The following is an 18645-nucleotide window of genomic DNA, read 5'->3' on the forward strand; positions in this document are numbered from 1 at the left end:
ATCTTTACAATTTTATTTTGAAATCAAGTGCAAACCCACCATCAATCCACCACATCCGCCCCTGGTTTGTGGAATATTGTTTTGAAGCCTGTTGTTTTGGTGTTACGGCTGTAGCCATCTTGGTTTTTTGGAGCTACTGTATAAGTGACCACATTTGGACAAGAGGGCGGAGCTGGAGGTGGGCAGATCCTGATTGGATGTGACAGAGAGTCCATGGACATGCTGTAGTAGTGATTTGTCAATCACAAGGTAGCCACACATACCGGGCTTTATCGTCTATTTTACTCTAAATGAGACTACAAGTTATAAAAGGATCACTAGCGGTTGAGACCGTAAAGTAAACTGTTTACTGAGCTCGTAAATCAAGTGAGAAGTAGGGTCACTGTCTCATAAGCTTCCATGCAATCGGACTTCTTTGTGGAACCAGTGGAGTCTCCGCCTGCTGGCCATTAGACAGCATGCAGACGCTCGGTCTATGTTTTATACAGTCAGTGTTTGCAGTGCTAATTCACAGAGTGACAGCAGCTCCTCACACTGTGCTCGTCTATGTAAAGACTCCAGTTTCTGGTGCGTTACCTTCAGAAAAGGGGCGTTGGCCCAGTACTCCACCCCTTTGATGCCCTCTGACACGGTCCTGTCCGTCTCCAGGTAGTACAGGTTGAACGTCTCCTTGCAGGAGCCCAGGACGCTGGGGATGGACGCGCAGTCACGCACGGTGAAGCGGATCTCCACGTAGATGCGTTGCGCCGCCCGCCGGTCGATGTAAGTGGTGAGCAGCCAGTTGTTCTGGCTGGGCTCAAACACGTTGCACACCTGGTACGTCCTGATGGTGTTGAGGTTCTCATCATAGCCGCTTACCTCCTCCCACTGAGGAGTGTGTACGGCGTGAGGAAGGGGCAGGGGGGATGGATGAGAGGGGAGGAGGTAGAGGAAGAGGGGAGAAGAGAGGCTAAAATGATTAATGGGTTTACCAAGACCTGACACAAATGAAACTTTCTCTTTCCCTCCCTCCCATTTTGTCTCCCTCTCTTTTCCTGCCTCCCCACTCGCCTCCCTCATTCGCTTTTTCTCTCTCCTCTGCCTTGTTCTTTTCTGAACAGGGACGACCATTCATCACAATTAGAGCCACTCACCTCAAACACACACACACACACACACACACACACACACACAGCACACCATTGTGGCCAGCTAGTAGCCAAAGCCAGCATTTAGAAACCCCCAAATTTCAGGAAAGTGAGTGGAGGAGCCGACTCTACATCATCCTGGTCTTTGTAGTCTTTTCTACTCTATTCATTTGTGTATCGTGGACTCTCGTGTGCTCCCCTCTGATCTATTACAATCCATTCTATTCTGCATCAATAGCGGTTAATTGGTGTCACCTTGCAACTGTAATTAAGATTTTGACAGACTCGTTAATGGAGCACTGTAAAGTGTGCTCAAACTGCTTTCCCCACGGATACACACAAACACACACCCGCACGCACACACACACGTACAGTACACCTTTGCACATTGTTCTTACTCCATTGGCAGGGAACGATATCCAGCCGAGCTCGGCCGTCGCTGTCCTTGTATCCATCACTGTCTCTGTCAAACAAAGAGACAGACAGAGAGAGACGTGAAGACAGGCAGCTGCAGGGAGAGGACAGGTATGACTTTAATTAACAGTCGGCTCAGATGCCAACTTTAGTTCTGCACGGTGATGCGTGTCATTCATATTCATAAAATCCCACTTTACACCTTTCCTGTAATGCTCCTCTCTCTCTCTTGTTTCCACCCACTCCGTGATAAAAGAGATAAGTAGCCACAAATAAACCAGACCTGTGATTATGTTTACTCAGTATAAACAAAAGTAACAATGATACGACACAATCGCAACAAAGCTCATCCAGTTAAAAACATCTCATCATTGTCTGCTTTTATTTTCATCTTTGCACTGTTGCATAACAGATGACAGTTCTGCTCCTCATCTCACTCATCTGATACTGGACGATACCAAAGCACAGCATCAGTGTTCTGTGCACCATATCACACACTACAGGAGCCTACAGTATAATGATAATTATACATCCTGTACATACATACTTTATGGACAAGAGTGTAGTGATGGCTGCTAGCTCGTAAACAGCATTTAGCAGCATTAGCAGTTAACAGAAAGGAGTTGGCACCAGCATTAATAGTTAGCAACAGAAAGCAGTTAGCAGCACCATTAGCAGTTAACAGAAAGCACTTCGCAACACCGTTAGCATTTAACAGAGAGCAGTTTGCAGAAGCATTAGCAACAGTTAGCAACAGAAAGTCATTAACAACTGGCTTAGCAACAGAAGGCTGTTACCAGCAGCTATAACAGTTAGCAGCAACAAAGGGGAGTTAGCAACAGTAATAGCAATTAGCAACAGAAAGCAGTTACTAGCATTTATAACAGTAGGCAGCAAAGGGTGTCAGCTAGCAACAACAAAAGTAATTTGCAACAGAAAGCAGTTAGCAGCAGCATTAGCAGGAAGTTAGCAGTAATGTTTTAAATTGAGTAGAGCGTGAAGGTGTGGCTACAGTAGTAGCCTACCATTTCAGTCACCAGCTATAGTGACAAGTCAGCCTGTGATTCCTAAATGTAGGTCTGTCAGTGGCTAGTTAACTAGTCGGCCGAGAAACAAAATGTAAATAGGAGAACTGTGGAGTTACCAGGAGGGATATTTCTTCACTTTCTGTGATGGCTAGCTACCTCCACTCAACTGCAGTCGCTGCGCTAAAGCGAGCTTATAAAATCCACATAACCTCATATCGGCTGCCCCTAATTACAACAACCATTTGTCATTTCTCTTTCCTTCTTCTTCTTTTCTTTTCCCGTCTGGTTATTCTATTGTTTACAGTTTTTCTGTCGATAATCCAGAAAATTCAGCGTCTCACAATAACAAGATGTAACATACTGTAATAGTGGATAAGTTAACTTTCTACATTTTAAATTGTTTATCTAATCCTTGACACTAACTGTGACTGAAATAACTACTCCTGTGTTGTTTAATGAGTGACTGCCCAACACGTGCAGGTAGCATTAATTAAATAATAATCACACAGCTGAAATCAGTCAGTAATTAAATAAACAACCCTACTGTGTGAATGTGTGTAGGCAGCACTGAGCTGATCTGTCCCCTCCTGACCCTACACCACCAGCTCTATCTGTTACAGTTACCTCGCATGCTAACCTGACGCACACGTTGATTAAATCCCAGCTGGGCGACACACTGACACAGTACCCTACCACATAAAGCTAATTGGGCTTTCTCAGATGGCAACAAAGACATCTGAAGGCTAAAAAAATATATATTTATAAGACAACTCAAGCACAAAACTACTTGACAGCAAAAGCCCAGATGGCAACATTCATTATAAAACATGTCACTTCATATTATAGCTCCCATTGTGTTAATGGTGAAATATGCAATGTGAGCAGCTCCAAGAACTATTTTCAGTGTCTGTCTGTCTTGAATGTGCAAATCCTCGCAGGCTGGGAGCCAAAAAAAACAATTACGTCCACATGTCCATGCATGTTAATGATGTTTATAGTGAAGCAGACAGAAAAGCAAATGCTGGCAGTAATTTAGAATAGAGCTGCAACAATTAGATGATTAATTGGAATTTTGCAAGCAAAAATGTCAAACATTGACTAGTTTCATCTTCTGAAATGTGAGGATCTGCTGCTGTTCTCTGTCATTCATGATAATAAATAATGTATAAGAAGTCACATTGTGCTCTGTAATGAGCAACACTCACAATCTGCTCATTTTATAAACTAAACGATCAAAATACTTGTTGTAAATGATGCCTTTGCTGCCACTAGCGTGTTTTGAATACATTCTTTGCTCAGCTCTCTTGTTACTTACAGGTGAACCTAACTGGCGTACGTAAGATTAACAGCAGCGCAGCGAGCGGACACGTTAAGACGCTCGAGCCCGGCGGAAGTTAGTCGGCGCGCCGGCAACACAGACCCTAACACAGAGCCCTTTGTAATAAAACACGGTGAGAAGACTCGACGACATCACACCATGAGGCAGCCGCAGGCGAACAACCCCCCTTGATTCTTGACATGCTCTCCTCCTCTTGCACTCTTTCATTCTGTCACCCTGCCTCTCATTATCTCCTCTCCTCCTCCTCCTCACACCCTCCCCACCTTCATCCTCTCCTTCACTCTGCCTCCCTGTCTTTTATCTCCCCCTCTACCTTGGGTGCTTCTTTTTTTTTTTTTTTTTTGTCAGCCTGCTAGCCTAATTACAGCAGAACCCAGTTTTTCAGCTCTCCCTGGGGAGTGAAGGTCGTTGGGGAAAATGAAATGCTTGTCACGCGAAAATGTAGTCGACTATCAAAATCCTGGACCAAAGCTTACTCAAACGGTGACAATTGTCACTGTCTAATTTGTAGCTTCAGTGCGTTTAGTGGCACGTTGTCAACAAAGATTTTCAAAAAACGATCCACAGCTGAATACAGAGCTGGTTTATTTCTGCCTCCTGCATATTTTTGCCTGTTCTGACGTCTTTGAAGTGTGAGTAAAAAATGAGGCTAAAAAAGAAAAATGGTAATACAGAGAGAAATCCACAATGTTGACAGAAGCGATGTTGGAAGAGCTCGTGTAGTCTCACAAGTTCTACCTTCCAGCAAAGTCTTGCAAGAAGGGATTTGATTCAGGGCTTTGATTAGAGAACAGAACAATGGCTGTACACTGTCGTACTCCAGCATACCACCATATTTCTGCTTCAAAACAGGCTGTGCAAGGAAGATTCTCAGCCAATTTTAGCATACAACGCACAGACTTTGCTTGTAATAGATTTATTGAAAATTGATTGCACCTTCATGCCCAGGAACTCTTGGAAGGCCTCTGTGCTTCATCATTTCACGTTATTACATCCTGCTCACAGCTTGAGAATCATTTCCAAGTCCTGGAAGAGTAATGTGGCGAAGGCTTTTTGTCCAACTTCTTATTTTATACGGAAAGAATATAAACAGGCAAAAAAATACACGTCTGATCAGCTCTCTCTCTGCGTTAGGGCCGCAGCTAATGATCACTTTCATCATCGATTAATCTGTCAAGTATTTTCTTCATGAGTTTTCCAAAAAGCTTCAGATATCCCACGCGCAGCAGTGCTATTCTCTCGGGTGCGAGCTTGTGCAGGGTGAACCACGACGGACCAAAAAATCAATACGCACACCAGGGTGTGATGGACTTTATTTATGACAACAACATTAAAAACATCGAGGAGTGGACCACGCGTTGCTTCATCCGAGTCGCTCTGTCCTTGTTTTTATAAAGTAGTTTTAATAGCATCCTGGTCTGCGCTAACAGAGAGCAACAGCAGCTAGCGGTAGTTTAGAAGCAGAGTCTGCCGACACAGACGAGCACAACACAGACGGCTATATCTCGATACGCAGTTTATATCTTGGTATTTTGAAATCTCCTCAAAATGGCTTCATGAATGCTGGAACTGGGCGGCAAAATCAAATATCTCAATATTCTTTACCAAGTACCTGGATATCCATATTGCGACCACGTTGTAGGGATGAGACAATAATAACACAATGAAATGTTAATGTTGGTGTTGAAAGCAAGTGGTGAGAAAACCAAATGCTGTCAATAATTCAGGATAGAGCTGCAACAACTAGTCAATTAATTGAAAAAATGTCAAACATTTTAAAATGTTAAATGTTAAATTCACTGCTTTTCTTTGTCGTTTATGACAGTAAATGAAGAATCTTTAGGTTTTGGACTGTTGGTTGGACAAAAGATGCAGTTTCAAGAGCTCACTTTGGGCTCATGTTTATTATTCATTAATTATTATTCAGCATTTCTTTTTGATTCACAGACTGATTACGGATTCATCGTGAAAATAATCAGCAGATCAATCGATGATGCGATAATGGAAATAATCGTAAGTTGCAGCCCTAATTCAGGATGATAGAGTTCATGCCAGTTAATGTTGAGAGAGAAACAATATGCGATCAATAATTCAGAGCTGAAACGATCAGTAGATTCATCCATTTAGTCATTTGCTGGTTTCAGCTTCTGAAACGTGACGTGTTGCTGCTATTCTTTGTCATTTGTGATACTAAATGAAGACTCTTTGGATTGTGGACCAAATGCTTGATAAATAATCACCAGTAATGTGGTTAAATGACTAAATGGGTAAAGAACCAGTCAAACAGTCTGCTAAATTCTGAAAATGACATCACTGTAATTCAGCCTGTAATACCAGGAGAAGACAACACTTCTGTATAACTATATCCAAAATGTAAGATGATGTTTAGTCTGACATTACAGTAAAGATATAATATCAATACATTGCCCAGCTCTAAATAAAAATAGTAAAAATGTTCATCATAACTACCCAAAAGACAAGTTAACATTCTCAAACTGTTGGTTTTGTCGACCAGTCCAAAAGCATCAAAACTTCACATCTGACCAGCTTATAAGAACATTTTTAAACATTTCAACAGACTCACAGGTCCAATACTCTTCTTATCTTTGAACAATCACAAACTCCTCGTCCAGAAGTGTTACAGCATCCTACCAGCAAAAGAGAAGACCTTCTTCAAAGAGAAGGTCCGCTGTGCTTATTAGAGTGCATCTACTCATCAGTCTAATTAACAGTGCGCGGCACACACCTCTCTGTGCATAATAGGGTATACATTCAGATCAGCCTAATTACTTCTGACATATTGGAGGCTGTGATCGCACCCACCTCCCCCACAGTGGTGCACCTCCTCAACCAGCACACACCGACCGCACCGCTGAATGAAACCATAGACGTTTTATGGCAGAGGAAACAGCAGGTAAATCTGCACAATATTGTAGCTGTCGAAGAGGCTGTTAAATCCTTGTTGTGGCCAACGAGGGAGAGATAAAAGTATTTCTATCACAGACACTGAATTAGAGGTAATTTTACTGTTTTTCTGCTTTCTCTACCTCTCTCTCTCTCTCTCTGTGTGTGTGTGTGTGTGTGTGTGTGTGTGTGTGTGTGTGTGTGTGTGTGTGTGTGTGTGTAAGTAAAGGTGGTCGAATGGCTAGTGAGGTCGGTTCATCTTATCCTAATTAGCCCGGTGTGTTCGAACCAGATTAGTGTTCAAAGACACAAACTGTGTGATCTATATGCCTCTGAATGTGTGTGTTCCTGTGTGTGTGTGTGTGTACTGTATATACTATATGTGTGTACGCCTCAGAGAGAAAAAAAAAGGAAAACACACCCGGGAGCATCTTACTTGTGGTTAAGGGAGCACACCCAAAATAACACGCAGACGTGCACACAAGCCAAACACACGCTAAAAGCCCTCCTGGAGTGAGAGACGTCATGCCGCCCGCAGAGACAGCGGCTGACCAATCAGGTGTTGAAGTGGAATGACACGGTATCACGGAAGGACAACCGAGTCAAGAGCACACACACACAAACACTGAGACGCAGATGTGCGCTCGCGCCAATCAAACACACGTAGGGTGTGCAGATACATGTGAACACTCTTATACACACACACACACACACACACACACACAAACAAAGGAAATCTGCAGGACTCATGCAGAACGGCTTTTCTTAGAATCCTCGCATGAAAAATCAATCATGAAGACGGTTACAGCTCTGAAAACCTCAAAAAACTCTTTCACACATGTAACCTGGGCAAACAAGCTGTGTACCTCTCCACATACAAAGAATGGAGGAGCAGGTAAACAAAATGCTAGCTTACAAGAGAAAAAGCAAGTTTGTCTTATCAACTTTTGGCTCCTGTCAGAACTGGTTTCCTGTACGAGGCCCGCAGGAGCTCCAGTCAGCTCACTATTACCCTCTCTACGCTCCACAGTCCCCTGCAGCTACACTTTGGCTTGTACACAACCTGCGAAGGCTCGCCCAATAACTTCCACATTTAACATCAATCTGGCGTAGTGGCTAATGGGCTGACCCTGTTGTCTTAAAAGAGTCTGCTCAGCAGTTCAAAAACACATTGTATCAGCGAAAAATAGACATAACTATGCAACAACAGTGGATTTACACGGGGAGTCGTGGACGCTGTGGACTAAATTACAATTCTGCTACAACAGCGTGTCACCATCATGTCATAAATTAAGGCCATTTTCTCTTTTTATCTACTTACCCAGAGTGGAACAAACACATGGATACTGTTTTAGGTGCAATCTGAAGATATACTAAATTATATATTACCTCCTAATTACTGAATTACTGGATGTCTATGGGATCAGTTGCAGCTTTACTTTAAAGGGAAATACGCCTACAGGAATTTATTGAATGCATAGTTTAAGTCTAATTAAACTACTAAATGCTGTAATTTACATAGAAATCATTGTTTGTTTTTTTGTATTATATCAAACATCTGATCAACTGCCTGTCTTCATCCACCTCTGTAGATAACCCATAAAGCTGCTGTAGCTTCTTGTTAATGATCTCTTACATCCAGCCAAGATAAGCTAATCACTTTCTATCTTACCTACACATTACAGAGGAATTTATGGGCCCATCTCAAAGAAAACAGTTCTCTCAGAACAACAAGTGTCTCTTTAAAGTGGACCTTCAGCACCTCCATAAGAGTACTTGGCTCACAAGACAGATTCAGAGACATCTCCAGTCCAAAATATGTTTTTCTTCTTGTTCCTACAGATCAGTGTTTGAGCTTCACTGTGCAGAATGGTGCATGTGCAGAGTTTGACACCAAATATTTGTGAAGCTAATCGTGGTCCAACATTCAGAGAACATAAGTGTGATATAAAGTCCTGAAGCCTCCAGTGTTCCAACACTGAGAACTGACTTAACAGTGAAGGAGGAGACGTCTTGCGTCCAGCAGTTAAAGCTGTTGTAAGTGATATATTTTCATTAAAAGTGTTAAACAGCTCTGTATTCTAACTGTAATGGCTGTTATAGAGTGTTTGGTCAGTAAGCCACATCTCTCCTCTCCCCTGCTCATGCAGTAAAAGAGAAATTTATTTTCTCTTTTCCTGTGTGCTCGGAGAATGTGCAGAGAGCGAGATCCTCCTGTTCTGGTAACCTACAGTTGCAGAACAAGGAGAGCTACCGGTCCCAGCGCTCCTGGTACCGAACACGGCAAGAGATGAAAAACACCTGAAGAAAAGAAAGAGGCAAAGACAGCTGCCTCGCAAAAAAGGAAGCAGTCGTGCAAGTGTGGTGGCGTGAAGAGGAGGGAGGAGATCGCTAACTGCAATAATGGACAGAAGTTAACTCAAACAACAAACACGTACAGCAGCTTGAACTTAATGACATATTTGCATATTCTAGAAATTTTAATGTGGGAGAAGGAGTAGGTTTTAAGGATAGCTTTTTTTCCAAGCTCGTGTCTTTCAAACTCAACACCTCCAGCTTATATTGAAGGCTTTCTCCTATATGTCTTCTGGTGAAGGTCCAGTGCGTAGGATTTAATTTAACATGGATTTTCAGAAATTGAATAAATTATCAGAAACATTATAAGAGAGGAGACAAACCACTTAAAGTATTTTAAATAGAGAAGTCCATAATGCCAGAGATGGCCATTGTATGACACATATCCCGCTGATATGGTGTAGCTGCAGATGTCATTTTTACAGGCATGGATGAGTAGGATATCACCCTAATGCACAGGATTTGTTTAAGAGCTCTGTAGGGATGACAGCTGACGGCGTCACATTGTGGCACTCTGGATTGAGCTGTAAAAGAAGTTACCACACTTTTTAAGCAGTTTTTATCACATTTGACTGGTGACTCCATAGATGCAGTTCTTATGTCCTAGCAACCATTACAGAGGAGGGTGAGATAAGGGATGTTCAGCTGGTTGCAATCTGCAATCACGCCGTTAGATGCCACTAAATGCTACACACTGGATCTTTTATGTCCGATAACCAGAGCCACAGATGACGTCATAAAACTGGGGCTGAAGTTCTCCCCACTGAAAGTCACCTGACCTCAATGTGTCAAATTGGTGGAATGCCCCTTTATAATCTGTTTTACTTGATGCTACACACCACAATCTGCCTGTAATCCAAAACAAACATGTCCAACTAGCCAACGTCTTTCCAGCTTTGTTAAGACTCACATTGTTTTGCATCTTCCACAACAGTTTCCCATAATCCAGTGGGCTCTCTGACTAGTCCAATAAGAGTTGAACAACAAACCTAAGCCACGTCTCAGGCTTCTGCTGACAGTATCTGAAGGAGCAATCTTCTGCTGCATCAGATCTATCAGCCCCTCATCCTCTGCTAACTTTTCCTGCTAATACTGGTATTAATTTCCTTCTTGAATTCTCCTCCTCTGTGTGCTGCGCAAGATAAATTAGACACATGGGGCTCTTGGTCCTCGTGTATTAATAGCTAATCTCTGTTTATTTACTTTCACACACTGCAGGGACTTCAGCACTTGGGCATGCCACCATATGTACCAGTTTCAGGAAAGGCAAACCTGCAGTCTGAGAGTATTCGTGTTGATTATGACGAGGAAAGGGACTCCAAGAACTTCTGGGGCAATTGAGAGATTGTTAAAATGATAAATTAATAAATTAATAAATAAATAAATAGATAAATGTGAAAATAATTCTGGTTCTCTCCAGTCAAATGTCTTCTCTACTTTGATTTAAGGACCTGTGTTGACAAATCTTTCTGCTTCCTAACAGCACTCTATTGACTTTGCTCCCCTTTTCCTTTTAACCAGAGTTGATGCTTTTTCTTCAATAAAGGCGTGTTTTTTTTTTGTCGTCGAGAGCACCATCTTGATGATAAAATATGTCAAAGTTCCACTTGAGGCTGCTGAATTGCTCTGTGTGGTGTTCAGCTTTTGCTCTCAGGTTCCTCGCTGCTAAATTAGGTGCCTCGCCTCTTTAAGTATTTTTGGTTTCAGCTACTGTCAGCTCCACTTCACCCTTATTTATGCACATTTTTATATTTCCGTTCACCGAGAGAGGTAATTCAAGAACCTCCATCCCTGCTCAGACAGCACACTATGGCACAGAGATGATTCTGAACAGAGCAGCTGAACAATAAACAGCAGATTGTACAGTGAAATAATAGTGTGTAATAATAATAATAATAATAATATAGTAATAGTGTACAGAGTATTCTTGTTCTTCTAGATTTTTTGGATGTTTTGCATTTTTTTGTTGAATTGCTTATATGACTGTGACTATATGAATATTTTCACTGGTTATGACACCGTCTCAATGTAACACTGATGCCTCTGTATGACCTACATAAGCAAATGAGACCATCAGTGAGAAGAAGGCTATTTCTATATGGCTTTTTTATAGTTAAATTTAATGTCTGTCACCGGGTAGATTCTGACTTATCCAGGTCAGATAAGTCTTAAAATGAAAGCTATTTAAGTTTACTTCGTCACCGTCATATCGTTGTTAGGGCCACTTTGTGGGTTGTTGGTCCAACCGGTCTTCATGTGGGTTGCTAGGGCTAGGTGAGCCCAGGTGTGAATGGTTGTAAAGCTGCCTGGGGAGAGAACTCAGTACTACATTGTAGGTGGGTGATAAGTAATGTCTTAGGCCACCTCCTCTGTTCAAAGACGGTCGTTCCAGTTTGACATAGATGGATTCTTTTACTCTTCTTTCAAACCATCTGTCGTCTCTGGCCAAGATGTTTACATTGTTGTCCTCAAAGGAATGATTTTTCTCCTTCAGATGTAAGTGGACAGCAGAGTCTTGACCTGAGGAGTTGGCCCTCCTGTGTTGTGCCATGCGTTTATGGAGAGGTTGTTTGTCTCCCCAATGTACAAATCTGTGCAGTCCTGGCTGCATTGAACAGGTTTGATATGATGTTTATTAAAGATCCTCCTAAGTTTCTCAGATGTTCCTGCGACATAAGGAATGACGATGTTGTTACGTGTTCTCGTCTCCTCCTCTGTCTGCTCTGGATCTTTTAGCGGTCTTGACAAAGGCCCAGTTTGGGTAGCCACAGGTTTTAAGTGCTCCCCTGATGTGCTTCTGTTCCTTCTCCTCCCCCTCTGTCTTTGTGGGCACGGTCTCAGCTCGATGGTTTAAGGTTCTGATGACCCCCAGCTTGTGCTCCAGTGGGTGATGAGAGTCGAACAGCAAGTACTGATCTGTGTGTGTATGTACAATATGTAATCTCCACCGCTGAAGGGCTCTCTATCAAAACCAAACATAAAAAAGTTGCCGAGTGTTTGGTCAGGAGGAGCTGCTGCTCAGAGCCGGCTGAGTGTCGGGGGCTGAGTCAGACTTGAGAGACAAACAGTCTCATCAGATTCTGTTCCGATCTGGAGTAATTTACCGACGGGAGGAGAGCTCACAGATTACTTTTCAACTTTTGGGATTTAAAAGTGGATTTATCTTCACTCCCGTTTCTTGAGGCAGCGATCCATGGAGGAGATGAACGTTGTCTGTGTTTATGGTATGTTACTGTAACGTTGACTGCTGACTGGAGCTGTATCTTATTTTATGGAGACATTACAGAGAGGAGAGGGGGAAATAAGAGGGAGAATCACAGTCTCTGGTGAGTGCCCAATAGTGAGATCTTACTTGAATTTAAACACACAGACACACACACTCTGCTTGTGTGCTGTTGCTGGCTAATGTAAGCTCACATCTAATGTAGCAAAGTAATGTGGCTGTTTTCGGCAGATAAACACTGAATGAGGAAGGTGAATAAACACGTTTTGACCACCATTGTTGATGAAAGTCTATCTGACGACTCAGGCACAAATAGTTATATAATAAATATCACTGCGACTTTATCATGGATATGTACTGCCTGAGTTGGTTCAATTCTAAACAAGAAACAACTGTTTTAAATCTACACTGATCATATCATTTTTCAATCAATATAAATAATTTTCTGTATATACATATATTTTGGGGATTTAGGAACAAGATAAACAATGTAACTTGAGGGAGATGCATCTTGGTTCGTTACTACAAAAAAAACCCATTAGTAAGTTATAATTAATATAACTTTCACTGTAGATTAATTTTGGTAATGGTAAAAACTTAAATAGTAAAACTCTCTGCAGTACATACCCTGAGCTCAAAGATAATCTTCTGATATCTGCACATACATGACAGAAACATATGCTAGTGCACCATGTTGTTACTGTTGTGTATGTGTCATATGTCTTATGATATGTGAGTATGTGAGAAGTTGTTATTTATCATTGTCACTATGTGATGTTGTGATGTTATTGTGCCCTTCTACACTTTATTGTAACAAATCCCACCAACTGTGTTTGATTAGATTGAACTGAAATGTATTTAACTGACTTAAAGCTGCAATAATCTATATTTTTATGTTATTGTAACAATGGAACAAATGACTATGAGAAGAGAGAAACTCACAGTGACACATTCAAAGACAATTACCGCCCAACACAGCAATTCCCCTCAGCTCTGTGGAGCATTTTATCCTCTTTTGGCTCATTTGTTTTAGTTTTACGGCCAGAAACTTTACTGTTTTCAGTTCATTCTCATCATCATTTTTTACAGATATTTTCAGCAAAAAAAAAAAAAAGCCAGAATACCCGACCAGTACTGTTTGGTTCCCACAAGCCTGCGAACATACAGCAGTGCATTTAGCAGCCATTTAGCAGCAGATTCTCAAGTAGTTCCCTCAGGAGCTGCTGAAGACCAGACAGAGCTAAAAGGAGAGTGAATATTGTACCTACAGTCAACGAGTGACCAGAACCATGGCACAGAATGAATGCTAATGCTGCTTAGCATCTGCTAGATGTCTGATTCAACAGCTGTTTGGGTAACACTCTCGACATATCAACTTCATAAGGTGATAATATGTCCATGACGTGTTTACAGCTTGTTCAGCTCCCCTGAAGTGGCCAAAACATTTATTAATGCTGCTTCAAAATATGTCAGACTTGACCAAAAAACTAGGCGACAACAGGTAAACAAATGATAAATGAGCTGCAGGACACTGATTTAAAGACATCCATCCATCACAGGGAAACACAATGTAGACGTTTTCAGGCCAAGTGTGCCCACAAAGCAGTGTGGTCTCACAGCAACACATCTTTAGGATCAGATGTGTGCACATGTGTAACCACTACCTCCAGGTATCAGGTTGTTTTTCTCTTTACTGACACGTCGTCGTTGTTGTGAATGGAGGCTGAAGGATGTGCAGGGCTGCTGTGTTGAAAAGAACAACCAGGCTGTCACACATGAGCACTTATCTGTGTCATAGTTTCTTATTGAACCACCACCACCCACACCCACACACACACACACACACACACACACACACTTTCAGTCTGAGACTTTGTTTCTTTCTTTATCTTTTCCTTTATGTCTCTCCCTCACCCTCTGACTCTTTCCGCTCTCGCATCTGTCGTTAACAGCCTTGACCTAGAAAATTTGTGGTGTCATGATTTCACTTGATGAAAGAGGACATGCTCGTCACTGCTGGAAAAAATAACAGATCACCTCTGTCCTACAGGAACACTCGATCGCAGCTTTTCAGACTCTGAAAAAGGCCTGTAGATCCTCCCCATGACACCTGTGCATTTTAGCAATTTACAGTTTTCTCCATTGCTTTTCTTGTAAAGGCTGACACATAGCTTCTACAATGTTACATTTCTTAACAACAGTATAGTCTGATGACTTGTCAATATGACATATTATATACTAGATAATTCAATACAACGCAGTAAAATCTGTCAACTAAAAACACAGTCTTTGAAGAGAAAGGGCAGGTCTGTGGCTTTAAAACACAGAAGATACATCGTGGTTCTCCAGTATATGATTGCCTGTCACAGTAGAGGCTTGTCACTATAAATATAACTGCACCATATTGAGTTTTTAGACAACGGGGCGTGCTAGTCACTGTAAAATAAATAAATAACTAACTTATTGTCTTTTAGAAAAATTGAAACGGAACAACAATAAAACCAGAACATATTGGGTTCGTATTTTTAGAACTGAGCAGCGATGAAGCCTGTCTCTCTCCTCCCTCTGTCTCTGCAAGAAAACTTAACATGAAACTGCCACTACCACAAAAAGAAATGTGCACGCGCTCCCTCAGAGACACGAGCGCTGTGTGAAGCGTGCAGTCTGTCACTGTGGCAGAATCCTTTGTGCCTTTGTGACTAACACAAGGGGAACAGGCCTCTTACTGACATGCTGTGTTTTTTAAGGAGAGTGACGCCTGTAGACGCCACATTAGACACCGTCACATGTCGGACCGCTTGTTAAAGTGAATATTCAGCCATATGATAGGATCAGTAGTTCAGAGGGCAACAGGACTGGGCATGAGATAGCAGCTTTAGGCAGACATAAAAGGTACCGTATGTGCTCATGGTGGAACATACGATGAAAGGGAAAGGCATTGGGCGGCCATTTGTCCTCTTTTGTTAAATGGAAATATAAACAGATGAACTTAAAATCCAATACTCAGTCTTTGACTTCTGATGTCAAGTCTGAAAAGGGTGTCTGAAAACGTATCATTAACATGCCAGCAGGATGTGACCGATACTGTACACACATTCAGTCTGAAACATGTCGGCATGTATCTGAAGGGGTTTGGAGAGTGAAAAGCAGGTGAGAAAGGAAACAGCTGTTGAACTGATAGACAGAGGATCATTTAATTAATGCTGAAGCAAGAGATGCACTGATCCCTGTACTGGCACTAATTTAGCAGATTGGGTATCAGTCAGCAGTGGTAACAGAAGGACTCACATCCTTTACTGAAGACAAAGTGGCAATGCTGCAGAGTCCTGCATTCAATTTTAAAGAAAACGTACAGAAGCATAAAATAGAAAATGGAAATACTCAAGTAAACTACCTCAAATTTGTACTTCAGAACAGTACTCAGTGATGGTAAATTAAAAGTACATTTACTCGAGTACTGTACTTGAGTACAATTTTGAAGTACTCGTACTGTACTTTAGTATTTCCATTTCCATTTTCTCCTACTTTATACTTCTGCTCCGCAAATATTGTAATTTTACTCCACTACATGTATTTGACAAACTGTAGTTACTTTGCAGACTACATGCTGCATCAGTGCCAAAGTAGCACATTGTTGAATTAATTTATTTTGTCAGGAAAAGTCAACAAACAAACAAACAAAAACATATTCCCATAATCAGAAAAAAGCTCAGATGACTTTTGGGTCCTTTTTACAACACTGACAGCAGGAAATGTACTTAGTTACTTTCCACCACAGCCACCCAGCTGTGATGTCATAGTGCTCACTATATATATTATGCATTTCAGTGTGAAGGCAGCGATGTGCCTGACAAAGCCATCTACGATTAGCTTTAGCACGAAGTTAATCATCCCTGAAACAAAATTAACTTGATGAATTAGAACAATACAAACTTGTCTGAAGCAATGTAATGAAAATGAATTATGTGAAACAGTTACAGCCTAGTGTGTCTTGTTCCAGCAGCAGATAGGACTGGTCCTGGGTATCAGCAGCGACCATGAGCTCAGGTATCTGGAGAGAAGGAGTCACACAGGGGATCTCTGGCTGTTTGATGTTTATCTGCAAAATAATATCACTGTTGCTCTGTAACAGTGATTAATGCACCCCTCTGCAGATGATATGGTGGGGTTTTGATAAGAGTTGAACGCTTTAAGGGTCAAATATAAAGTGAAATGGGTACCTCAGTGATTTAATATCGAACTTCAATAAAGGTAGGGAACCCACAAGAGACAGATTAAGGAGGAACGGTCAATATGGGAGCAGCTGAAGCAGAGAAATCCTGAATGTTGGTCCCTGGTGTGTCGAGCTCCAACAATTTCCGATCCTACACTCTACATAATACAACAAATATCACTTTAACACCATTTCCCCTGTTTGTTACACAGTGTTTCTGTTATACATTTTCAGACTTCAAACCCAACCCCAATTATACTTGACATAGAACATTATGTAACTGTTTTTCTAGGCTGAGTCGTGACCATAAACTGCCTTTAAAAATAACAACAACGGAGTTCCCCTCAAGTTAGTAATTATCCCCTGGCTAAGATTATTAAAACTATCGGCTTGTAATGATTACAATGCACTTGGAATGAACTCGGGGTAGCATCTGCTTTATATTCAGAAACTGTCACTTTTAGTGTGACATCTAGGGCAGACTGTAAATAACACTGCGACTTCAACTCTCATAAAATTCACAAACTCGCAAAACTATGCGGCAAAATCCAGCTGAGCTTTAAGAGCATCAAGAGATTTCCAGTGTTTTCGTTGTGTGCGTCTCAGAGCTGCCAGTCAGAAATGAAAGATGAGTGGGACACGAAATCAGACGAGGCAGAACTGAGAACTACACATTGAAACATTACAGCTGCAAACGCCAACATTTAATCTCCGAGCCCCGACATCAAAGCCCAAATCCCCCACATTCTTCATCAAATCAGTCGTAAGTAAATATACTTCCATTTCATATTTCTGCATTTTGATGTGTAAACTGACAATAATTTGGAAACCCACAGGATCCATCAAAGTGGGCCATCAAAATAATTTTAGATGCAACTTGCGATTGCAAAAAAGCCTAATGGAAGAGGAGTCAGTAGCTGAATAGAAGTCATCTGAAAGGAAATGGGCCACAGTGTGCATTGTGTGTCTAAGTACATCTACACTGCATCTCAAACAGGGACAAGCTCATCCTATTCACAAAGAATACACCCACAAGAGCATTACAGCTTCTTACATTTATGTAAGTGCATCGAGAACGCAATGTGGAGAAAAATACACTAAAGACTGCAACAAGCTAACATTTCCATCCGAGCCTGCAATTATATATCATTGTATGAAGAAAAACATCAATTAAATTGTTGTGAATGTGGTCCAGTGCTTCAAGTAAGCTCACTTTTCAGCCAGCATCAGACATGGCCACATAATACATTCAAATAAACTACCATTGTTATTATGGATCAATCCGCTGGTTATTTTCTTGATGAACTGATTAATCATTTGATCCATAAAGGTCAGAAAATAGTTAAAGCCAAAGTTGACATATTCAAATAGTTTTTGTTCAGCTAACGGTCCAAATACTGACATTTCAGAAGCTGAAACCTGCCAATTTTCATTATTTTTAAATTGCTACCAGTAGAGCTGCACTGATAAATTGATTTGTTGTGAACCAACAAATAATCGATTAATCAGTTTGAGTAATTTTTTGAGAAAATTCACAGCTTCTTAAATATTTTCTGGCTTCTTCACTCTAATTGATTAATCAAGAAAGTAATTGATAGATTAATCAGCAATGAAATTCTTTAACTTGAAGCCACCTGGACTATTGTTCAGCAATGACTAAATAGTCCGTAAACAAGCTTGGTATTAGTGTTTGATTGAAATGGTTTGTTTAAATTTAGTTTTAGTAACCACCCAAGATCTTCCTCTTTGTCAGTGTTGTGGTTTCATTTTGTAAAATGAAAAAATGTTTAATGAAATCTTAAGTACAAATGAAAAACCAAACTATGGTTTACATTTTGTACTATCACGTCATTTGCAAGTGCCTTCATCATTTCAAGCATTAAATGTAAAAAATATATATAACCTGTATGATCATCTACATCCAAAAGTGCAATGATGATAATTGAATGTAGTTACCTTCACAGTCATTTCGCTAGAACAGCAGGTGACGGTCTGATCATGTTGTCTTGTCCAAAGTCTAAAATGCCTTAAAAAGACTACTG

General features: G+C 41.1%; 1 protein-coding gene across 1 annotated transcript in view; it reads right to left on the reverse strand.

The window, feature by feature from the left end:
• LOC141005101 (ephrin type-B receptor 1-like) overlaps positions 1-18645 on the reverse strand; it is a 101422-nt gene that overhangs the window by 58000 nt on the left and 24777 nt on the right. The window contains exons 2-3 of the mRNA XM_073476861.1: positions 1526-1590; positions 577-867 (exon numbers count right to left, since the gene is read on the reverse strand). Coding sequence (XP_073332962.1) covers positions 577-867; positions 1526-1590 — 356 coding nt within the window. The remainder of the gene's footprint in view (positions 1-576; positions 868-1525; positions 1591-18645) is intronic.

Source organism: Pagrus major, chromosome 11 (assembly GCF_040436345.1).
Source record: "Pagrus major chromosome 11, Pma_NU_1.0".
Classification (NCBI taxonomy): Eukaryota; Metazoa; Chordata; class Actinopteri; order Spariformes; family Sparidae; genus Pagrus; species Pagrus major.